Source organism: Corvus cornix, chromosome 2 (genome assembly GCF_000738735.6).
Source record: "Corvus cornix cornix isolate S_Up_H32 chromosome 2, ASM73873v5, whole genome shotgun sequence".
In the NCBI taxonomy this organism is placed as follows: Eukaryota; Metazoa; Chordata; class Aves; order Passeriformes; family Corvidae; genus Corvus; species Corvus cornix.
The window spans coordinates 53,714,862-53,737,980 of record NC_046333.1 but is presented as its reverse complement, the minus strand read 5'-3'; the positions used below and the strand labels follow the sequence as shown (position 1 = coordinate 53,737,980).

At 38.8% G+C, this 23,119-nt stretch overlaps 1 protein-coding gene across 1 annotated transcript in view; it reads left to right on the top strand.

The window, feature by feature from the left end:
• Window positions 1-18,344, top strand: part of GLCCI1 (glucocorticoid induced 1) — a 54,372-nt gene extending 36,028 nt beyond the window's left edge. Inside the window, 5 exon segments of the mRNA XM_039549262.1 lie at window positions 365-481; window positions 2,454-2,606; window positions 8,546-8,756; window positions 14,321-14,441; window positions 15,505-18,344. Coding sequence (XP_039405196.1) covers window positions 365-481; window positions 2,454-2,606; window positions 8,546-8,756; window positions 14,321-14,441; window positions 15,505-15,853 — 951 coding nt within the window. The 3' untranslated portion in view covers window positions 15,854-18,344.
• Window positions 18,345-23,119: the final 4,775 nt, after the last annotated feature.

The window sequence follows — 23,119 nt, the reverse complement described above, 5'->3', positions numbered from 1 at the left end:
CAAATTAAACTGTAGGCTTCAAAGTCCCCAGTTTAAACCAGTTAGAGGTTAGAAAATGCTACAAATTGTCATTCTGACTCCTTTTATTTGCATCAGATATTACAGTGCTTGTGTGTAAATGAGGAAATTCACTAAATAAACTAAGCCTGTTGTTGTATTTAGGTTGGCGAATAGGGCAGATACTTTGGAGTATCTGATAAGCAGAAAGAAGCTTTAATGCTCATACTTTAAGGAAAGGCAATCCCATATGCCTATAAAATCCTCCAAAGAGGATTTAAAATGTCCATGGTTCACTTGATACGTGAAGATTTGAGCAGTTACCCATTCGAGAACTCATTCTCACTTGACCTGAACTTCTCTCCAGCAGATTGCCAAACTGAGGCAGCAGCTTCAGCGCAGTAAGCAGAGCAGTCGTCACAACAAAGAGAAGGAACGTCAGTCACCTCTCCATGGCAACCATATAGCAATCAGTCAGACTCAGGTAAGTGGGGGTAGCTCCTTGTATTAACAGCCTCCCACCTTACCAGGGTTGGCTGAATAGCCTGCTGAGCGTTCCCACCTGTCTTGTGTTCTCTTGTGTGGTACACTGAAATGCTTAAGTCTGATACACTGTACCTTCACTGGAGTTTATCTGATGGTCATCATGTAATAAAAGAAGGGTTGCACCAGGATAACAACTGAAATATGTAATGATGTAAAAGTTTTGGGCACGGCCAGATAAGCCTGTGCTTCCAGGGATACATACTTGCTTCCAAGACTAATCTTTTGTGGTAAACTTTCAAAGCTCCTGTGGAGGGTATTTGCTTATAAGTTTTGCAACCTAATTTTATCTGGGCTAGTTAAAAAATAAAAATAGAAAATAAAGAAAAAGAAAGTACCAAAGCAGGGTGCAGTGGAGGATGCCCAAAGCAGTCATGATCTAGTCATTACAACGTGTCAGCAAAATTGCAACCCACATTACAGTTCTGAAGCTCAGGTGAGGTTCAGTCAATGCCTTCACAGACCTTAAGCCACTTGTAGAAAGCATTTAATCATGGCTTATTTGGGAGTGCAGATATTTGAGTCCTGATTACATTTCACCTATAGTAGTTGATCCTTAACTTGGAGTGCCTGTTACTAACAGGCCACTCTTTGAACATCTGAAATGTTGGTTCTGTCATGGTATTTCCTGAGTACCTTTTTAGCTACCGGGTGTTCTGTAAAGCAGTTAGTTACAGCAGCTGGTTGAGCTGTAATGGCTGATTCCTTACATTCCTTCTGTGGGGGTAAAATCTTGTGGTCAAAACCTAATGCAGTGAAGACAATAGGAATTTCATACTTTTTCCTGAACCTGTTATGCCTTTGTAACAAAGGGTCCTGCAACATTTTGCATAGAAAAGCATTTTGCTTTACATCTCAGAGTAAGCTGTTGCAAGTACCTATGCCATTATAGTCACATAGCAAACAGTCTTTGACACAGATTGAAACCCACCTAGGACATACGCTGTGAAGAAACATTCTTTAGTACTTGGAGCTCACTTTGTCATTGCTCATGTGACATTTAGATTTCTCAGGAAGGTGTTCTCTGATAGAGCCATTCTGCAGGCATTGTGTTTTGGCAGTCAGAGAACGGCTTGCAAATGACTTGCACCTTGGGAGCTGCACGTTGTGCAAGATTCACTTGATAAGAACTCAAAAAAAATGTTTACGTTTTGTCTTAAGCATCCTGTGATTCTGTGAGTAGGAGGAGAACACGTTGATTGACATGTGAACACGGTTCATGGCTGTCAGTGTAGCTGCTGCCAAGGTGAAGCTTTTAAGGTTGACTGTGCGAGATGTGTGTGCATTCTTATGAGTGTTTCCTGTTGGTAACAGAGCTCCACTCGACAGGCTTTTCTGAAAGCCATTTTTTTACTTACTTACATGCTTTTGTCTTAAACTCAAGATGATTTCTCTTAAGACCTTTGACATAAAGTTCTGAGAAGCTATAAGCTAATGAAATTAAAGGTTCAGAATGAATGTTTTAATTTTCATTCGCTAAAGCCAACCAAAAGAGAGTAAAAGTGCATTAAGTGAATATTTCAGTTGAGTCATTAAGCTTTAGGAATGTTATGAAATGCCTTTTGGATCCCAGTTAAAACATTAGCATCAGGGCCCCACACGCTCCCCGTCCCCCTGCAGTGTAAACTGTAGTCTGTGCCTCTGGAAAGTACATACACCTGTCTGCTTACTACCAAGTGAAGTCATAGAATGCTTTGATTATACAACTCTTCTTTGAGTTAAGTAGAGATGATACATTGGGTTTTTATTTATGCAGGCATTTGTTTTTATTTAAATTCACTAAGTAAAGATGATCTTCTGGATGGCAAAATTAATACACAGCATCTTACTTAGTAATGTTTTTAGTTTTGGTCTCAGACTTGTGCCTTTATTCTGTTTTCCGTCTTTAAATCATGTTACTGTCTACCTTCTAGGCTTGTATTTCCAGATCAGTCCCTATGCCACTGTCAAACATTTCAGTGCCAAAATCAACTGCTTCACGTGTGCCGTGTAATGTAGAAGGAATAAGCCCTGAACTGGAAAAAGTATTCATTAAGGACAACAGTGGAAAAGAAGAAGTATCCAAGGTAAGCGTATAATAACATGTTTATGGTTGTTATCTCTTTGTAATCTATAAACACCGGGAAAACCTTCCTCTTGAGGAACCTTCCTTGTGGCTGAAATTACAAATAATTTTCTTCAAAGAACTGTTTGAAAACTTTGTTTCAATGTTTTAGCATGGTGGGGTTTTTTTGTTGTTGTTGCTGTTGTTGTTGTTGTTGTTTTTCTTTTTTATTTTTAAAGGGCTTTTGGCCAGACCTACTTTGTTTAGAATGCCCTTTCTGTAGAGAACTTGAAAATTTTTGTGACAAATACAAGTGTTTGAACATTCAGACACTTCAGGCTGCAGTAATAAGTAATAAGAGATCAGGAGGTTGCTATATTTGCTTTGTTTTGCACTCTTTTTCTTGAGCAAGATGTAAGTTCCCAGTGCTATGCTCTCTTTTTCGGTTTTAATGCTTTTTTTCTCCTTAAACTGAATGCGGACCATTTTACTTCCATGAAACCTCTGTAGTCTGTCATGGAAGATCTCTGTGTGGGAAATAGTGACAAATGGGGCAGCTTTGCTTTGGAGCCATTGGACTTGTCATTGAAGAGTTTAGTGCTTGGATGACACTTAAAATGTGGAATTCTTGCTTTACAGCCACTGTTTCCTAAACACCCAGTGAAAATTTTCTGCTGTGGAGTAAAGTACTCCACCGTTTTTTCTAATCTTCTCCAAGGTGTAGGCGCTTTTCTCATGAATGGTCATGTAATAGCAATTCAGTGTACGAGTCAAGCTATAAAACTTCAATCAGAGGTTTAAGATTCTGAAAGCTTGTATTTGCAGTTCTTCATGTCATTAGTAAACTTTAAAAGTTTGGGAGTAGTCTTGGCTTCTCCAGACACCTAGTTGTGTGGAAAAAGCAGTCTTAACAATGAAATACTGTAGTAGTTAGTTGTACACTAAGTTTTCTTTCCTAAGGCTGTCTTATCCCTTTAGAAGAGGTGTGTATTATAATGGGAATAAGGAAAAAAAAAAAATCAAACATGCAAACTGAAAGCCCAGCTCAATAAGCCTTGTTGCAGCATCTCCAAAGTGAGTACAAAAAGGTGTGTATTGTAGTGCCACCACTGATGTTGCTATGGCTAGGGTTTTAATCTCCTACAGTTGGAGGATATTTCATTTATCTGTCAGACAAATCATCCTTGTAAATGTTGTCCTTGGGTTTTAACAGCTTATTGCTTGGGATGCAGAGCTCTCCTGCATATGTTACTGAATGTACTGACTCTGATCCAGCAAAACAGTTAAGCACATACTTAAGTGCATTGTTGGATTTGGGCCAGAGGTGCTCAGCAGTTTATGCAACCAAGGCAATAGTGAACCCTTCCTCCAAACATTCAGCTGGCGAGAGCTTCAGACACAAAAGAAAGTCATAAATCAGACATTGCCCTTGAAGTCAAGTCCATCTTTGTGGGCAGAGGGTTGTTTCCTGCTATGTAACTGTTAATTTCTGTGAAGTCTGGTCTTGCGGGACCTGTAGTGGGACTCCTAGCACTGTCTTTGAGATTACTAGATCTCAGTTTGCTTATGGAAGATCATAACAAGATCATAATTTACTCAATCTTACTGCTGGTGAACTTTCTCCTAATAAATAACTTAGCTGTGTTTTAGCCTGGAGGAGTTGGGGCAGCTAGGTTAAGCGTTAGGAATTACTGAACAAAAGATAAATCGTAGGAAACCGAACTTCACTGGTTTCACTGCTAGTGAGCCTGTTTGTTTTCCTTTGAATTTTCTGCCATTCTTTCTTGCTGTAACGTTTTGTATTTTTAGAAACTGTTTTAAAAGCACAGTCAAAGATAGTTTGTTGCTTTGGAATATGTCTTCTGTCTTTACTCATTCTGACTTAATTCTGTTGGTTCTTTGAAACCTTTTTTTTGTTTTAACATCTTAATGATTCAAATTGTAGTTATAAAAGTAAAAAAAACCCACCACTATTGTGCTGTCCTGTTATTTTTGTGTTTCATAAAGATAATTGATGATTAGTAATGTCTTTGTGTCATTACCTTTTAAAAATCCAATTGACTATAAAGTTTAGAGGGATTGCAGAGTGGTCAAAATATTAAAAAAATTTCATTCTTTGCAGTTTAGCTATAGATGTATTTTTTCACATAATTCATCTTGCTTAGTTAGCTGAAGGTGTTTTCTTTTTGCTCTCATAAAAATAAGTTGTCCTTATTGAGTCACTTCAATCACCTCTTTCTCCTCAAATTTATTAATAAACTTTTAATTCATGTTCTAATGCTTAAATTATAAATGTTTAATTTATTCAAAAATCTTGGATTAATTTTGCTTCCTTTTTTTATAACCTGCTGATTAACTCTGACAAGGTGTGATGGTGTGTCTCTGTTCTCACCATAACTTTTAAGACGGAATCAGCTTTTTTTGAAGTTGTTGCAGGCTTTTGTCCTTGTCCCATTGTGACTCCACAACACAAACGTTGGAGACTGAGGTACAATAAGATGATGGACTTTTTGTAGGGATTAAGGGATAAGAGGTGTTCCCGCTTATGGAACACAAGAGTGAAAATCGTGAAAAGTGCCCTGTAGCAGAACACGGAAGTCTTCATAGGCCTCCTGTTAGGAAAAACAGTCTACTGGAACTATCAAGTATACAGAAGTAATTAGAAATAAAGACATTTTGATGGACTGTCACACAATGTAAGTAAACTGATTACTGTGTTCCTTGTTTGATTTTTAATGCTGCTGGAAGGAGATGGCAAGGTGGTTTTGTGTACCCATCTGGAAACTTAATCCTGTAATAAAAGGACTTTTTATTTTGCACAGATGCAGAGGATCCTCACTTAAATCTTCATAGCCTTCATCTGAAAACTCTGTTTTTCCCAAGTGTTCCTTCCTAGGATACATTATGCTTTTTGCACTTGCACCTCATCTGATGCACTGATGCCAGCAGGAAGAAGCACTTACCTATGTTGGCCTTGGTGTTCCAGTCTAGAGGAAAGTTTTTAAATCAATAGCATTGAATGCTTTGCTCTCAAGGAGTTGCCTCCCAGATAGATGTACAGCTTGTGAGGAGACTCCCATCAGTAGTATTTTTACAGACTGGTAGCATTCCTGATTCTCCTAAGTAGAACATTGTTGGGGTTTTTTCCAGCAAAAAGATCAATACTGAAAACAGATAGGTGAACATTAACAGTGTGTTGAGAAATGCATGCTTGCTGTCAAATGGAGCATTTTCATACCTTTGCAGGGAGATGAGAGCAGTATGTAACTGTGTCCAAGAACACACATCCCATAGGGATGGACAGGTGTCCTGTCAGAATGCATTTGGCATAAGGGAAATAAATGACTGGACATACTTGCAAAAAACCCCTCAAGAAATAGTGTATAGAATGCAGTAATTTCTTGTTGTTTTCCATGCATTGGGCATTACGGAAACTAATAGCAGCTGTACCAAATTAGTTACCCTCTTTCTTATGTTGTAAGGTTGTGAGAACTTCAGTTTTAGAATAGTTTGGGCATGACTCATGAAAAGTAACTTCAGAAGTGTTTTTTTATGTTGATCAGGTTTGATACATAAAGTTTTTGACAAGCAAAATACTTTTAGTTGGTATTTTCATGGAGATTTTTGCACTTGTCAGCATTAAGGGAAAGATAAATACAAAAGCACAGTAATCTGAGATATTAACTGGCATTTTCTATGCCTTAAAAGTTACTGCACTTGGAAAGTATGATAAATATTTAGCTTTTTCTGCTTTTGTGTATCTTTAGATATGTGTGTAAAAATATGGATTATTTTTGTACCTCAGGCTTTATTTCAGAGGAGATTGAAATATGTGATTTGGGATATACTTCCTGACTAGCTGAGACTACATTGTTCATCCAGGTGTGGAAGAACATCTGTGTTATCCTGAAGTCTTTAATTATGTGATCACTTACTGTTTTTTTTCCCTCCCTGGAATCCTTGTTTTACCTGTTACATAGACCATAGTGTATGCCCTTAATGAGCAGCTGTTGGGTGTTTTTCTTTTCTCCTCCTTAGTTTTGTGTCCTCATGCTTACTGTTACACCTTGCTTTGAAGTCAGAAATCTGAATTTTCTCCTGAGATTTTGCTTCTTTTTAATAGGAGTATGTCTGAAATTTTGTTCACTTTACATCGCAGTTATGTGAGAAGAAAGACACTACTTACACTTTATGGATGGGGAAACAAATCCATCAGGGTTCTGTAGTGTCGTTCTTCAGGTAACTCAGGATGTTGTATTCCATTTTAGGAGTTCAGGGTGTAGTCTCCTTCTGGATCTCTTAATGCAGAATACTTTTACAGATCACACCTGTGTAAACTGGGCATCCAGAAGAGATACAGTAAAAGACAGAGGTTGGTTCAGTTGATTCCCTGACATCCCACAGAATTTTTGTGGCAGAGAGAGAAATAAGAATGCTGTTTTGCATCACAGTTTTTTTGTTGGTTTTTGTTTTTGTTTTGTTTTTTTATGTGTTTTTTTTTTTCTTTGTTGGTTTGGTTATGATAATTATGAGACTGTTTTCTTTCACAGCTTCAGTCTTGTTTTTTCTCTCTTTGTGTAACAAACGCTACAGTGCTGCAGGTCTGTCTTGTGCATTGAATGAGTCAGGGCCTGTTGGGGGTGGTGGGAATAGAACGTGCAGTCGTGTTGTAACGCATATGCAATGTGAACTGAGCTGTTGGAACAGACCACACAGCTGTGTCCAAACCTTACAGCATTTGATGGAGCAACTGTAATGTTCTCTTTATAGTGTGTTTCTTTGCTCTTACTTGAAATATGAAATGGTATTAACTGGAAGGCTCATAAGAAGAAAATTATCTTCCTGCTCTGCTATGTCTGCCTCTCTGTGTAATATGTGGTGGTTTTCTGGATAGACTGTTGCTGAAAAGGGGAGAATGTGATACTCAGCCAATAGGTGTCATGTCCTCATTGCTAGCAAAAGCGTTGGGTTGAATTTTAGGCTCTGGAACAAGCTGTTACAGTTTTGGAATATATGGGGAAGAGAGGTAATAAAAATGTTCTCTTGAAGTGAGAAGGAAAAAGACATTAATTTTTTTGTAGCTAGAACATTTAAACTGTTCTCTATGGTTTGGACACAGTTCTTCCTGAAGTGAGAATAAAAATTGTTTAAATCTTGCAGGCAATTTTCCCCCTTCGCTTCTAAGCAAGACACTAATTCCCATTTGATTCCTTACATTTAAAGCAGCACTGTCTTTATTAAAAAAGCTAATTTTCCACTGGGAAGGACAAGTAAGTAGAGCGTGCCAATCTACTGCTGTGAACATGTCTATGCAGTATGTTGCAGAATGGGATGCAGGATCTCTCTGGCCAGTGCCAGCTAGGCTGATACGGGCAGGCAGAGCTTGCTAGCTTTGGTTCAAGACAAAGCCTGTGAGCCTTGTTACAAGCCTGTGTGTGCATCTTCTGTAGAAGGATGGAATGTAGGGGTGTGCTAAAGAATTACAACTTAGTAGCAAAACTCGGATGGTTTCCTTTTATGATTGGTTGTTACGGCAATAGTATGCCATTGTATTTGACATTTTCTACTTTCCCTTTTATCCAAATGTGATCTCTGTCAGGGTACTTGTTTTTCTTTTTTAATAACAGTGACCTTTATTGAAAACTGTAGTACTAAGTATGATTAGAGAGGGAGGTTTGCTTTTTTAAACTGTCATAAAAACCATAAAAACATAGCACTGGCATGTGTTGAAGTGTGGATGTTAACTGCATTGGAACATGTGCACATTGCCCCAGTACTCAGCGTAATTAATGTATGTTGTGTCCATTGTACACTGCATTATTTTCTTGTGTGAGATCTTCTGTTCTTTAAAAAATGCCTTGTTTGTTCTTCTTAAGGCCTCCACTTATGACTGCTACAGGCTGACCTTGCTTGTGAGTTTGATCTTTTCTCTGTAACTTGAGTTGCTTGTTTCTCTTGCAGCCTTTGGATATCCCTGACGGTCGAAGGGCCCCGTTACCTGCTCACTATCGTAGTAGTAGTACCCGAAGCATTGACACTCAGACTCCGTCTGTCCAGGAGCGCAGCAGCAGCTGCAGCAGTCACTCACCATGTGTCTCTCCCTTTTGCCCTCCTGAATCTCAGGATGGGAGTCCCTGTTCAACAGAAGATTTACTCTATGACCGTGATAAAGGTGAGAGTAGAATGGCCTGCCTTTACCTATGGGAGGCATGTGATGTCCTGCTTTTACAACTACCTTCATTTTACTCATTACATCAGTTTTTGTTTTTGTTTGATGGCTGTGGAGGGATTGAGGATTTATCTGAAAATTGGTTTTGTTTGTTTACATATCTTTTTCCCTCTTGTTTGTGAAACTTCACAAACATCTTCCATAAATACGTCAGAGGAGCACAGCAAACAGTTAATTATTTATGAAGATTCTAATGTGAAGAATTCAGACTGTAACATGTTGACATTTAAGAAAGGTTTCAGGAAGGTTTGTGGTAGACTGTATATTTACTGTAGGTGAGTTGCTTGCTGTTCAAAATGATGATGAAGTTTTGGACTGCTTTTAAAAGTACTCTGCTTCTGAACTCTTACATTCCACCTGAAGCTATTTGGTGAGGAGTTCAGATACCTGTTTGAACAACCTGATGGAGAGTAATTACTTCTCTGTGTATGCTGCATAACAGCTCAAAAATTCTGAATAATTTATGTGTTTATCAATATCCTGCTTTTTTTTTTTTAAGTCTGTAAAATGTTGTTTGGTTCTATAGTGGGAGTACAACTGGAATTTCAGTAATTAAAAGTTACTGACAGACTATGGAGTATGGGAATGTAGGCACCAGTGTGAAAAAGACTGTGGCTTTTTTTTGACAACAGTTTGCTAATAAAATTACCCTTGTGCTTCTGGTCAGCTAGCTGAAACGTGGACTTCAGTATGGAGGATGTAGGATTTGAGTAAATCATGCAAACTAAGGAGTAAGTTTCACAGAGGAAATGAAAACTTCTAAGATTTAGCATATATTTACTAATAAGCTAAAGATAGTATTTTGAGGTTATAGGTAAGGTTAAGCTTTTTTCTGTAAATACTATCTGTTTGTTAATTGTTAAGGTAATTTGGGAATAGGATTGGGGAACTCAGCAGGAGAAATACTAGCTTTTCTTGATTTCTGAAAAGTATTTTTTTCCCATCTTGGATTTAAAAGGAAGTAGTGGAAAACAAATCCATCTGCCCAAATCCTGAACTGGGGGTGGGTTAACTTAACCACATTAAAGTAAAAGTCTTAAGTCAACATGATAGTTGGCTGTGCTCCAAAAATAACAGTGGTATTAGCTTACCCCCACCATACTCCTCTTAGACTACGCATGTGAATTTTAATATGTTGTCAAGACTGATTCACTATAGAACATCCACTAAAGTATTAGCACACAAAAAGCCATCTTGACAGGTAAATTGGTTCATATATGTCTTGATAACAAATATAAGTTAAAAAGCAAGGAAATGAATAATTCCTTTTGCAGTTAGTACTTTGTTATCACAGTAATGGGAATTTTCAGCAGTACATTTATTGGCAGTAGCGAGTGAAGACAGTTTGAAATAGTGCATCTAGCCTTTTTAATGCTTTTCAAGGCTTTTTATCTCCTGCCTTGTATTTTTTGAACAGCTGAATGGAGTGAAATTTATGAGTAGATACTTATTTGTGGATTTTGGTTTTAAGACTGGCTTTAATGCTAGGCTTGTATCAAAAGTTTTCTCCAGTAGTAGTGTGTAGGTGATGGTGATAAACAGCCAGTTTTTTAAGTCATCATGATGGCATTTTAAAATCAGTTTAAGTAAGGAATGTAATACTGTGCATATGAAAAATGAAAGTTTGAACTGCTCATCACAACTTAATTCTTTAAGGGCAAGATTAAAAACTAGGAAAATATGTAGCAGTTTTCCAAGAGAAGATAATTTGTTCAGAGGTTATAAAAACATAGTCAGAAAGGTGCTTTTTACTTCTAGATCATCCAGATAGTACAGGCCAGTTGTTCTGAATGTTACTCAAAATCATTAAATTATAGATAAATGAGCAGTATAGGTAGAAATACCAGAGAACAACAAGTTATGAGGGACAATTTATTACATTTTTTGTGGATGTTACCTGCTCTGTACAATAAAAACTTGGGAAGGTTTCCACACCTTCATTTTAAAGGCTTTTGTGATGCTAGAGGAAAACCATCATCAGTTTTTTGTGAGGCCTGTTAAGTTCAGAAAAATGTATTGTGTAACCAAATGTAGATGTTTTAACTATGTTTTCTTGTTACTTTTCTCAATGCTTGATTTTCCTCTTGATGGGAATAACTTGGGTTTACCATTAAAAAGAGGAATTATCAGCATTATTAATGGTTCCGGGGTGTGTTGCTGAGTAAGAAAGGAAGGTTAGTTTGACTGAGAGACATAAGCAGTGAGAGGAGCCCATGATCCGTACAGACACAGCACTGCTTTACATTCCTAAAGCATCTTTTACTTTTTGTGCAAAGCTGTGCTTTGGCCTGAGGCCCTCACAGCTGTCCTTTGGACTCTATCAGCTGTTGGGTTTATCTTTTTGCAAGAAGCTGTTAAATAATTGAATTTTTCAAAAGCAAGTGAAAGCTAATTTTCAGGAAAGGCCCACAGTATTGCTCTGAACACAGTATTGATTAGAGCAGACAAGGAAGGGTTGGGAAAGAAGGTATTTTCATGGCACCTGGCTTTATGATTTTATATTAAAACCACTGGTTTCACTAGATCTGTTTTGTGATGCTCTGGTCCACGAAACTGTAATTCAGAGCCCTACATAGCATTCTCGGCAGCTGTGACAGAGGTGAAATTCAAAGGCATCTGAAAGTATAAGCAGATGAAATTTGGGGGGTGCTTTTTGGACAAATAGAGATGGTATACCCTGTTTTTCAGGGATTTTGATTTAGGTGCCTTTACATAGCATTTAGTAGTCCCACTGTTGCTAGCAGGCTCTTACGAGTAACATGTTCATGAAGATGAACTGAAGATACTTGTTAAATTCTGGGCATCTGATTCGTAGTTTTTTAAAGGGAGGTTGTTAGCGAAGTCTTTGGATAGTCTTATTATGTGTTTTTGAACATATCAGAACAAATCCCAAGGCTCACTGGCAAATTTTTGTTTAAGTATTGTCACTCAAAAAACTGTTCTACGGATTCTTTTTTAGTTAGCCTCTTTAGTTGCTCTAACGTGTGTAAGCTGTAATTTCTGGTATTGAGGTTAAAAAGGTATTTTTAGTGTTTTAATGACAATCTTAAAATGTCTTCTAGATAACAGAATATATCTGTTTTAAGTATGTGTCCAGAAATTTCGTGTGATAAGGCTCCATATTGTCTGCTGTGCATTTGTGGCAGCAAAACTGCCCAAAGATTCCATGGTCACTGTGAGCGGGGTGGAATGGGGTGGGTGGGCTGGGACACGCCGGCAGGGCGCCCCCTGCTGGTGGGACGTGAGGGCTCGGCCTTGGGGCCTCAGAGAGCAACAACGGCACAAATCAAACACTCGCACAACACTCGAGATTTGCTGCGTCTGTGTTGTCGGGGATTAGTGATGGGATAGATTAGCACTGCAGAGCTTACAGGATACACAGGTGGAGACTGTCTTAAGCTGTGAATTCCACTTCTTGCCGCTTGTGGCCTGTGTTCCCAGCCCCTTCTGCTCTCGCCCAACACCCGGCCTGTACGTGCGGGTCTGCTCACAGCCACACGTGTTCTTCAAATAGTGCATGCTGTGCGTTTGGTCAGAACGAAAGTCTAACAACTCGTAGGCTTTAAAAGCAGGGAGGGTAAAGAGAGATACTTGTTTAGCAGCTGCCCTACATAGAAAGTTTCAGCCAGACAGGGCTAACTAAACCAAAACCTTGTCTGAAAGCTGAACTGGCTAGTAGACAAGATTTAGAATCTTCCAAGAACTGACTTAACTTTGAATTCTGTTTGATTCTTCCCTTGAATGTACTGCCATGGTTTTCCACTATTTGGTGAAATGAACAGTAGTACATTCTATGTCTCTAATTTTTTAAATAGAAACTTGGATCTTCAGTTTTAAATATTAGAAGGAGGAAACAAACTGTCTGGATTCTGTTAATGATTTCTGTGTTTGGAATGAGCAGTGTGGGCCAACAGTGGAAAGCTGCCAACAGGACCATCATGCTCCCAACTTGGCAAATATCTGTATCGTTTCTAAGCACTTTCTGCCTTAGTAGTTAACACCAAAAATTCTGTAAATAGAAGTTCTGTATTCACTCTACAGCAGGAAAGAGCTGAATAATCAATATGCTACTAAGGTTCACTTCAGCTTACTTTTTTCCTCGTATCTTTCATAATAAGTCTTCAAAGGGAAATGTGACATTTGAGTTGATTTGTTTCTTGTTGTAAGAGGAAGCAGAAATGTTTCAAAACAGCTAATATTAGCCTTTGTATTGGAGTCATGGTAATATAAAAGTTTGTGTAGTTACTCTTTGCAAGCTGTTAAAGACAAATCTGTCCACTTGTGTGAGGTTAGATCATAGTGCTTGAAGCTTGGGTAGCTGAAAGGCGACACACATGCACAACAGCAAAGTAAACAAAAGTTATAAACTTGAGTTAAAAATAAGGTACCCCACATTAGTGGAAAGATTCCAAAAGAGCTAAAGCAAGAGCAGCTGTTTCTCTCCAAGTAAGGTGTATTTGTAAGTTGGGTCCCCTTTAATTTTAATATTTCATTTTTTAATTGTAATCCTAAGCAGGGCATAGGGAACCACTAATACAACCCTGGGAGAGATGTTGCTCTTTGAAAAGGTAGAAGCCACTGCAGAAAGCTAATTTTCTGTGGATAGCTATTTCTGTACCTACTTTATTTCCTTAATGCATTCACTGTGATGTTGTTAGCATGACTGCTTAAAGGGAACCCTTTCATAGACGTAATATTTCAAACTTTTGTGCTGCTGTCATTACTGGACTTGAGCCTTCTCTCATACTTTCTGAGAAGTACCAACAAATCTGCCCATTGCCTTTTGTCTTAGATCTTCACACCTTTAATTCTACGTGTGTCTGGTTACAATACACACATACAGCTGGAGTTATGAAGAATACCTGTATCATATAGCCAGTAGTGATGAGAGAATTAAACTGCAGAAGTTTTATTCTGGATACTAAAGCAACTTCACAACTGTGAAGCAAGTAAGATAAGACATTGTAATGATGAGGTAGCAGTACCTGTGTCACAAACTTGTTTTATTACAGCTTCTGAGCTGTTCACGAGACTAATAAGGTCAACATTCCAGTGAAGAATTATGTTTTAAAATAAGACACAAGGTGTATATGCACATTTTTAATAACACTGTTTATACAGTGAGAAGGCATTTTCTCATTACCACTCATAATTCTTCTGCATGTATTAGGCATATTACCTTGTTCATTTATGGTTTTTGAACTACGTAATAAAGAATGTATTTGTTTCCAGGATCACAGCTCTGCTTTGTTCCGATTGCAGTGTTCTGGATAAAAATATCCTCCTGTTACGTGTTGTTATGCGATAGATTGCTGCTGCACCGAAGCTGTTATTCAGAAGAAATGTGCTATACAAGGGTGTTAGAAGTAGCCTGCAATAAAGGAAACGCTGTGGTAGAAGCAAACCAGCGTAGTGGCTAAATTGTGAAAAAGGCATCTTGTTTGGAAATCGAATTTAATTAAAAAGCACTCTCAATCTCTAGTAATATAACTGCTTTAAATTTTCAGACAGTGGGAGTAGCTCACCGTTGCCCAAGTATGCCTCATCTCCCAAACCAAACAACAGCTACATGTTCAAACGAGAGCCCCCAGAGGGATGTGAGCGAGTGAAGGTCTTTGAGGAAATGTCGTAAGTAATGCCTTTTATATCAGCTGGTATCTGCAAAGCAGTAAACCTGTTTACTGAGCCTATTCAACTGCAGATGAATAAACTATTCCAGCTGATGGGTTTTTCAGGAGCAAACTATTCTTATAGTTTGTGCAGAAGAGAAGTTGAAGTGTTTACATTGGTGTGAAGAGAAAATGGAGTCTTTTACCTCTTTTTGTGCACTTATAAAACGCAACAAAAATCCAAGCAGGAAAGATAAGGTACATTAATTTCCTAAGCATTTATTTAAACCTCTTTCCATGTATTTTTTATAACATTTTAAATTTTCATGGCTTAAACAGAAACTCTCCTTGTCATAATTACCAGTTTCAAGCATAGGTTGCATTTTGATATGTATTAAACATATAAAATGGAATGAAAGATACGTAAAACATTTGTAGATGGTAGTATGCTTATGGCATAGACTTGGCTCAATATTTTTGCTGAGCAAGAAATTGGAAGTTAAACTCTTGGACATCATGTCTTTTTTCCCTAGACCCAGCAGTATTTGAGCACAGCACATGCTGTTGAGGTTGCATGCTAAGCTCCTGTGGATGAAAGAATTAAGGAGGGGACGTTTCTTGCTCTAACAACATTCGTTGCCTGCTGGGTGGTGAAGGGAGCAATGTTGGGTTGTGGAAAAAGCCTCCAGACAAATGATGGAATATGGGAAAGGAGAGGTCTTTTTATGGAGGTCCTCAGAGGGATTTAAAATGACTGAATATGTTGTTGCTGCATTGCCTATGAAAGAAAAATTTGTGCCATTTGAAATTCACTGCGGCATTTTTCGTGTGCATATGTAGTGCAGATTTTTTGTGCTGGAAGTTGCATGTTTGTCCAGTAATTACCAAGTCATTTTTTGTGATGGTACTATTTTTAATGCTGTGGATCAGTTAGCTGACTACCAATATGGAAGATGTTTGCCCCTCTGTCCAATTAATCCCATTCCTTGTCATTCACATTTTAGCAATGTGTAGAACCACAAAGTTCATGATGTGAAAAACATCTCAGCTGGCCAGATATATAATCTTTTTTCTTGTTGTAGGTCTCGTCAGCCTGTCTCAGCCCCTCTCTTTTCATGTCCTGACAAAAACAAGGTTAATTTCATCCCAACCGGATCAGCTTTCTGTCCTGTAAAACTTCTGGGCCCCCTCCTTCCCGCTTCAGACCTGACGCTGAAGAACTCTCCAAACTCTGGTCAAAGCACAGGTTTGAGCACCCTGACTGTTGAGCAGCTTTCGTCCCGGGTCTCTTTCTCATCTCTGTCAGATGACACCAGCACAATGGGCTCCCCAGAGATCCCGGTACAGCAACCGTCCCAGCAGCAGCAGCCGCTTTTGCAAGAAATTCAGACTGAAGACCATTCCTCTCCTCAGAGCTACATGCTAATCTAGAGCAAGGTGGAGCAGGCCTCTGCCCTGAGACAAGGAGTGAGGAGATCCTAGTTCAGATACATCTGCATGAGGTGGCAACCTTTCAGAACACCACGGAATACTTAGCAGCATTCAAAATAATATCTCAACACTGTTCTTGGCAGGGACAGAATCCATATTCAGCATTTTTTGGTGAGAAAGCAGTAATGCCTGCAGAATTCATATATCATTAAGCGTTTTAAGTGGAGACTATGCATTTCATAGTACGTTTGACCAGATTAGTACTGTGTCCTGTGTTCTGTTTCAAATTCTACAGTATAAATAAGCTCTCTCTATATATAAAAAAATGTTGCCTGTCTGAATAGAAAATGTCTTGCTGTGTTGTGTCCTATGGAAAATACTGTACTTCAGAATTATGTTTACAATTGATCCAGGTGTTTATGTTTCTAACTTCTGTAATACACACAATGCAAAAAAAAAAAAAAAAAAAAATGGCCACAGCAGTTGCACAGTGCCCACCCTATGGCCTAGCTTCAGGTACTTCTCTTGAAGTGTAAACTCAGGTAACTTGGAATGTATATCATATTGGAATATAAAATATTTTACAGCTACAAAGCTAAAGAGGGAACATCACTCTTTTGCCTTTCCTTGTTTTATGCATTAATATTTCCTCATTACATTCCACTTTCTTGGAATAAGTGCATTCAGATCCAGGTGAATGATGACCCTGGACATGGGTGAACATGAGGAGAACCAGCAAATCTGTGATGTATATCACTTTGTCATGTGCTTACAAGTAAAACAACTGTTGCATTTACTGTCATTTCAATAGATGTAAAATTGTGGCATTTAAAGGTTTCAGGTGTTGCTCAGTTAATGACTGTTAAACTGTTGCAAATAAAGTGTTCAGTACTAGGCTGTACATGAGAAACATTCCACATTGTGTGTGAGAGGATTTTGAAAGACAAGAATGTTTTTGTTAAAGGACAGAAATTCTTTCAGGTTTCACAGGGGGCGATTGGGGATTTCCTCTCAAGGTTTTTGTTGGCAGTTAAGGATGTGAAATGCTACTGTTACCGTCTAAAAGTCAAATTAATGTTTAGTTTCTCTTTTGGAAATGTTCGTTCATTTGCTGGTTGGAAATAGGTTTTCAGATTTTGTTGAGCAGTGTTAGAAGAGCAGCGTTTTATTTATGTAGTGAGTAATTGTGTTTGGGTGAAAGTCCAGAAGTAGCAAGTGGGTGTTCTAAGAGGGGTGGGGAAAACAATAGTTTTAAGTTCATGTTACTTAAAGCTTCTCCCATGACTTTCAGTTACTTGTGTGTGTAAAAGTGTGCTTTCCCCCCTCCTTAAGTGTGAATAAAAGAAAAATCCATGTAAAATAGTCCTGGTTTTGCAGGCTGGACACTTTCTCAAAACAGTACATGGCAAGATTGGGTTTGTGGTGCTCTTCTATTGTACTGGAAAAAGAGGAGCATTGCTTTCAGAGATAATTTTCTGTGATACAAAGAGGACCCCAAAGGCAAAATAAACTCGGTGTTCTTGCTCCATTGCTTTCAGCTCATTGGAACTCTGTTTATGCTGTCTACTCCTAAGAGAATAAGGTTCACCTTTTCCAGGAATTGAAGAGATTAGTAGCCTGCAGCTACTAGGAGCATTTAAACTTGCTCTTCTATGTTTTTTTCTGCTTTTGGAGATGAGATTGGAGGGGGGTGAGAGTGAGCCACCCCTCACCACTAGTGAGGTGAGAGGGGGGTGAGAGTGAGCCACTACTCACTAGATATGTGCTTTTTATGGAAATAAAGCATTGCTTCCTTTTTATTACTGAGTTTTTGTTAACGCTGTCTTACAAGGTGGAATTTGCAGCCTATAAAACATCCACTGTTTTTTGACTCCCCTTGCAGAAAATGTAGAAGGAGAGAGGTCTGTCTCTAACCATTTTCATGTGAAAAAGCTTCATGAAACACAACAGCCATCTTTAACCCTACTAATCTCAGGCCTAGGTGAAAACACTATATATTTTATAGACTGAAGATAAAGGGCAGAAAATACTCATTATGTAAGTATCAATTCCTTTTAATATTTTTCTTTCTAGACTAACATTGCAGAATGATGACCTTTTTATGCTCTGGTTATGTCCAGATAAGAAATTATAGTCTCAGTTATTGGTGTTAGGTTTCCAGGGGATATGATGAGTGGTTTTTAGGTCAGTGCTGAACTCTGTACAATATTGGCAATGCCATTACATGTTCTTTATATTTTTTCCATGAGAAACTAAATATTAATTAAAATGCACATTTGTTCTTAGCAGAATTGAAGGTTTTGAACCAAATGTGTTAAAGCTAATGCTTTGCCATGTAAATTTCCCAGCAGTTGTTTATCTCAATTGTATTCTACATCCAGCTGTAGAAATTTGTCAAATATTGTTTAAAGTTTTGTACATAGTTGTACTGTTATTTCTAGCCACTGTGCTGAACAGTATTCAAGTTATCACACAATATTGCTTTACACAAGGAAATGTGTGGCTTTTGTTTTGTATTTTTTTCGGTATAGAAGTTCCTGTGTCTTATTTAAATAAAAATTATAGTTAAAAAAAAAAAGTGGTGGGGACAACACACAAAAGCAGTGGTTCATTTATTTGTTTTGGAAACTCTGCATGAAACACCATAGGAGGAGATTAAATTTTAATATTGTTCCAAATTTACATCTAGAATAATGCCAACCACGTATGACTAGTGTGCTATGTCTTCTACAACAAGATAATCTCTTATCTATTGATTTTTGCATAATGCTGTACTCAGAAGCAGGGAAAAACCCTAAAAATAGCTGAATGCTTAAATATGCTTTAAATAGCATACTCTGTTTCTACATAGCACAGGAAAAATACCAGTTAAGAGTTATTTGAAACGATGTATCTGCTGCTGTGTATGTGGTATGGCTAATTTCAAATTATCTGTTGAAAATGATGAAAGCCATTAGATGTTTCACTATGTGAAACTAAGCTAAACCCCTAAAGGATGTGGTATAAATCTACTGACAGTCTTGGTTTCATGTTGTTTTGTATGACTCAAATGATTGTCATTTGACTTGAGGAATAATTCTTTCCAGATGGGGGTGAGGGGGAAGGAGGAAGAAAGAAGGATAATATTTAAATCCATGTAAATCCTCCAAAGTCAGTGTTTACTGAAGAGCACTATGGCAATAACCATCAAGAATGGATTAATGTTTATGGTCATCAGTCAGTGGAAATTTTTTCGGCATCCCAAAGATTGCAAGGTTTCTATGTGACTATGTTAAAAACATCAGCTGGAACTTAACTAAAACTCCTGTGCAGGGTCAGGAGTTGGACTTCAATGACCCTCGTTGGGTCCCTTCCAGCTCAGGATATTCTGTGGTTCTGTGATCACACCCTGCTACGAGAGTGCTTGGTGTCCATCAGTGAGAAGTGGTGTCATTTCAGCCATTTCATCCTCAGCTTGAAGGGGTTCCTAGGAGTAGCTTTGTGACCATCCTGTCCCCTAAATGGATTTGGCTGCAGCAGTTTCGGGCTGTCCTTGAGTGGGAGTTTTCTCAGGAAGTACTTTGACAAAGGTGTGTTGCTGTGCAGAGATGAGCTGCAGTTTGTGTCAAAGGGAACTCGTAAGTATCCTCATGAACCTAGGCCTTGCCTGCTTAGTCACATTTTGGTTTTTTTCCCACATGAGCCACACTTGGTGTGCTCTGTTTAACTCACTGCCTTTGTCTTCCCCAAAGCCAAAACAAGGAGTCTGAAAAGCACTGAGAGTAGAGAGCTAATGAAATAATTTTGCCTTGAGTCTCTCTTTTGTGAATAAAAGATCTTGACTTGAACATACATACATTTTCTAGTAATTCATGGCTCTGGAAGTGAACACATCAGAGACTGGAGGACTCTCTAAGGGGAGCCCTTGGCTGTATATGCTGGGGTAGGGGACAAAAGATAGTGAGTGAACCTGCTTCTTGCAGGAAACAGTGCTGTCAGGGAAGTGATTTCTGGCTTCCTGACAAATTAGCTCTTGGGAAGGGGCAGATACTAGCACAAGGATAGAGTCTCAGTATCTTCACAGTATAAGCATAAGGAGTAACACAAACGAGAAATTGTGATTTCAGCCAACATCTCTAATCCATTCAGTTGCAAGGAAACACCATCGAGGCTTAGCAAACCAGCTCCTGGCCTTGCTCCAGGGTAACGGATTGGGACCTTCAGACATTACTTGAGGTACAACCCAAGCAGTTTGGAGATAACAGATAACTAGTAGAAGTTAGTCAATTACTGTTGTAAAACAGCCTGCCTTGCTGTGTAAAATACAGTCATGAAAACAGATTTGAAGCTACTCAGTTGGGAGGAAATAACTGAAGTCCACGTTATGTATATGTCCAGAACCTAAATGCAAGGAAAAAGTGAATTAAAGCTGGGAAAGTACACACATTACACACACAGTCATCCAAACTTGGTACTTGGCTGAAGGAAGTTGTTTGATCAAAGACTGACATGCAGTTAAATTGTGTGTATCTTGTTTCTGTTTTCATTAGTGTAACCAGTCCTGGAAAACTCTTGTTTGGGAGAGACTGTAAAAGGCTCAGGGAAGAGCTATAGGAATAAAGTACTGGAAAAACCAGAAGGCGGCTGTGTGGGAGCTCAACATGATTAACTTGATGGTTGAAGAGTGACTTAATTTCAGTTAGTAAATACCTACACATGGGAAATAATTACTAATGAGCTTTAAATTTAGCAGACATGGAATACTAAAGCAGTAAGAAAATGAAGGTAGATAAATTCACATTAAAAATGTGGATTTGTTTTAGCACTAAGTGTAATTAATAAATGGGCCAAGATGCAAGGAAGGATTTTTGCCACGTATTGATATGTTTAAAGTGAGATGGTTTTACAAAGAAAGTGCTCAAATAAGGTTTTTATAAGCCTTACTAACTTCTGATTATTTGGGGCATTTTACATTTCAGTTGATGGTAGAGGTGGAATTTTTTAACTACCTTAAGCATTCTTGCCTCACTAAAGAAGCAGGTGCTGCAATATTTTCAACTAGGGTGTTAACACATCTTTTAAACTGTCTGGAATAGGTCTGGAAAGTTCTGGTTTGTCAGACATGAATGAATCTCCAGTAAAGCAGAGGTAGTTGAGTAGCTTTATTAGTTATTTTGATTCTGGCACCTCCCTTATAGCACCATAATTATGGAGAGGTGGTAAGAAACTGGAGAGTAGGTGGTGTCTTTCTGTAGTGCAGCAGGTCACAGAAATAACTCAATTACTCAAGTGGGGCTGAGAGGAAAACACTAATTGAGGAGGTAGGGAGTTTCCTCAGTAAAGGCCATATTGGAAGTGAGTGAACATGTAAGTTAAACTGCAAATTCAATTGGTAACAAGAAAGAAGAGCAATTAGATGAAGCTGGATAGAGAGGTGACCCCATTTTTAAGAACAAGTTGAAATTTTATCTCAGGTTGTAAGAAGTTCTGATGGGAAATTTTTAGGCTGCCATGATATGTAGCCTGGAAAGCTCAAAGGCAGAGGAGCTGGAAGCCTGTGAGAAGAGAAGGTCGTGTAATCTCTTCCCCCTATTGAATTAGAGACTGAGCTTCATAACAAAGCACAGTTAGGTTAATACTTGTGCCTGTAGAAAAGTAAGGGGGGGTGTGTGTGAGCTTTATTTTTGTGTGGTTAAACTTCTCAGTGATTTGTGCAGCTGTTGGTTGAAAACAGGGTTTGCTCAGGGCAATAGTAATACCCATGGTTATCTATTTCTTGCACCTTTGTTCAACTTCTCCAAATAAGTAGTAAGTAAATAGCATCATCTAAATCCCAGACTGCCAGGCATAAGTCATGTTAACTAAAACCAGGTGTCCACCTGCTTTCCGCAGGTGAGATCTGAGTGCTCTCGAGATCTTTATGGACAGAGGTTCTTTCTCCAAAGAGGAGAAAGCTGAAAGAAACTAGACTCCCTGTTAAGGTTTGGTGCCAAAAGGCTGGGTGATGCAATTACTCCCTTTCTGAGTTTTATTTGGGTAAGAATTTCTAGTCATGCCTTATCTCTGTGATAGAGGTTTCTCAGAGGGCAGCAGCCTCCCTTTCCATAAAGTTGGTGCTATCCTTGGGCTTCTTACACAGGGAAGTAAGAACTCATTCTTATGAAAGATTTTAAAAGGGTGTTGCCTTTGGAAACTAAATACTGTTTTTAGGAAATGGGAAGGGGTGGGGGGGAAGCGCTTAAATCTGCTTTTGTGATTCCTTTGGATTCTAATTCATTGTACATCCTGAGAATGCTGAGAATCATTCATTTTGATGTCAGTTGCTGAAAACACAGGAGGCTTTAGATGTAGCTTTCCGTCTCTATGACAGTACAGAGATAGTACCATACTACAGACTTTGACTGCATGGTTATATTTTGGGTTGGGCATGTAGGTGTATTTTAAGGATTGTCACTTCATTCAGGGGCTCTTGTTCATGAAATGAGTTTGGGTACAATGGTGGGTCTGATTTTGATTCTAGTGAAGAATTCCAAGGAGATAGTTTAGACACCTTCTGAATTGAGTACCTAAGAAATCTGTTCTCTTCTAGGGAGGATTTTCTGGTTTTTCTCTTCTGCAGGGGAGTACTAAACCTTTGGGGTAGGGGAGTGATGAAGATGGGAGCAGTAGGTCTTGCACTTTCTAAACAATGGGAAAGCAAAGGCAGCCTAGGCCCCTGATTTGGAGGGTAACCTTGTATGTCTGTATTTGTACGTACAGGATGTTCCTCAGGTTAGGAAGACAGTGGATGCCTTAATACTCCAGAGGAGTATTAGCCTGGATAAATGTCATTTGTTCTCTAAATCAGGCCATCTGTAGATTGCAATCTGTCCCTTTGGTGGCGTCCTGGCTGAAAGGCTGTTGAATTCTGCTCTGCATCATGACTTGATGTTGTATTTAGTGAGAAAATATACCTCCAGACTGGACAACAAACTGGTGCCTCTGTCTGGCCCACGGGCTTCATGGCACTGGCTCTGTCCTGTGGGTGCAGGTCTGCCAGAGCAGGAGCTCTTGTCCCTCTCTCAGCTTTCACCGTTGTGGAAGTTTCCATTTTCCAACATGGTCTGCGCAGGCTCTGCTGGTCCCTCCTGTATGGGAGTCTCCTTTCCACCATCTCTGATGATGGGGAGATGCTGTCTCCGTGTTGCAAACCAACAGGAAAAACCTGCAACCCTGGACTCCTGCAGCTGTTGGGAATTATGGCAGCACAGTGGTGCACACGTTTGTACACTGGGGACAGGAACATCA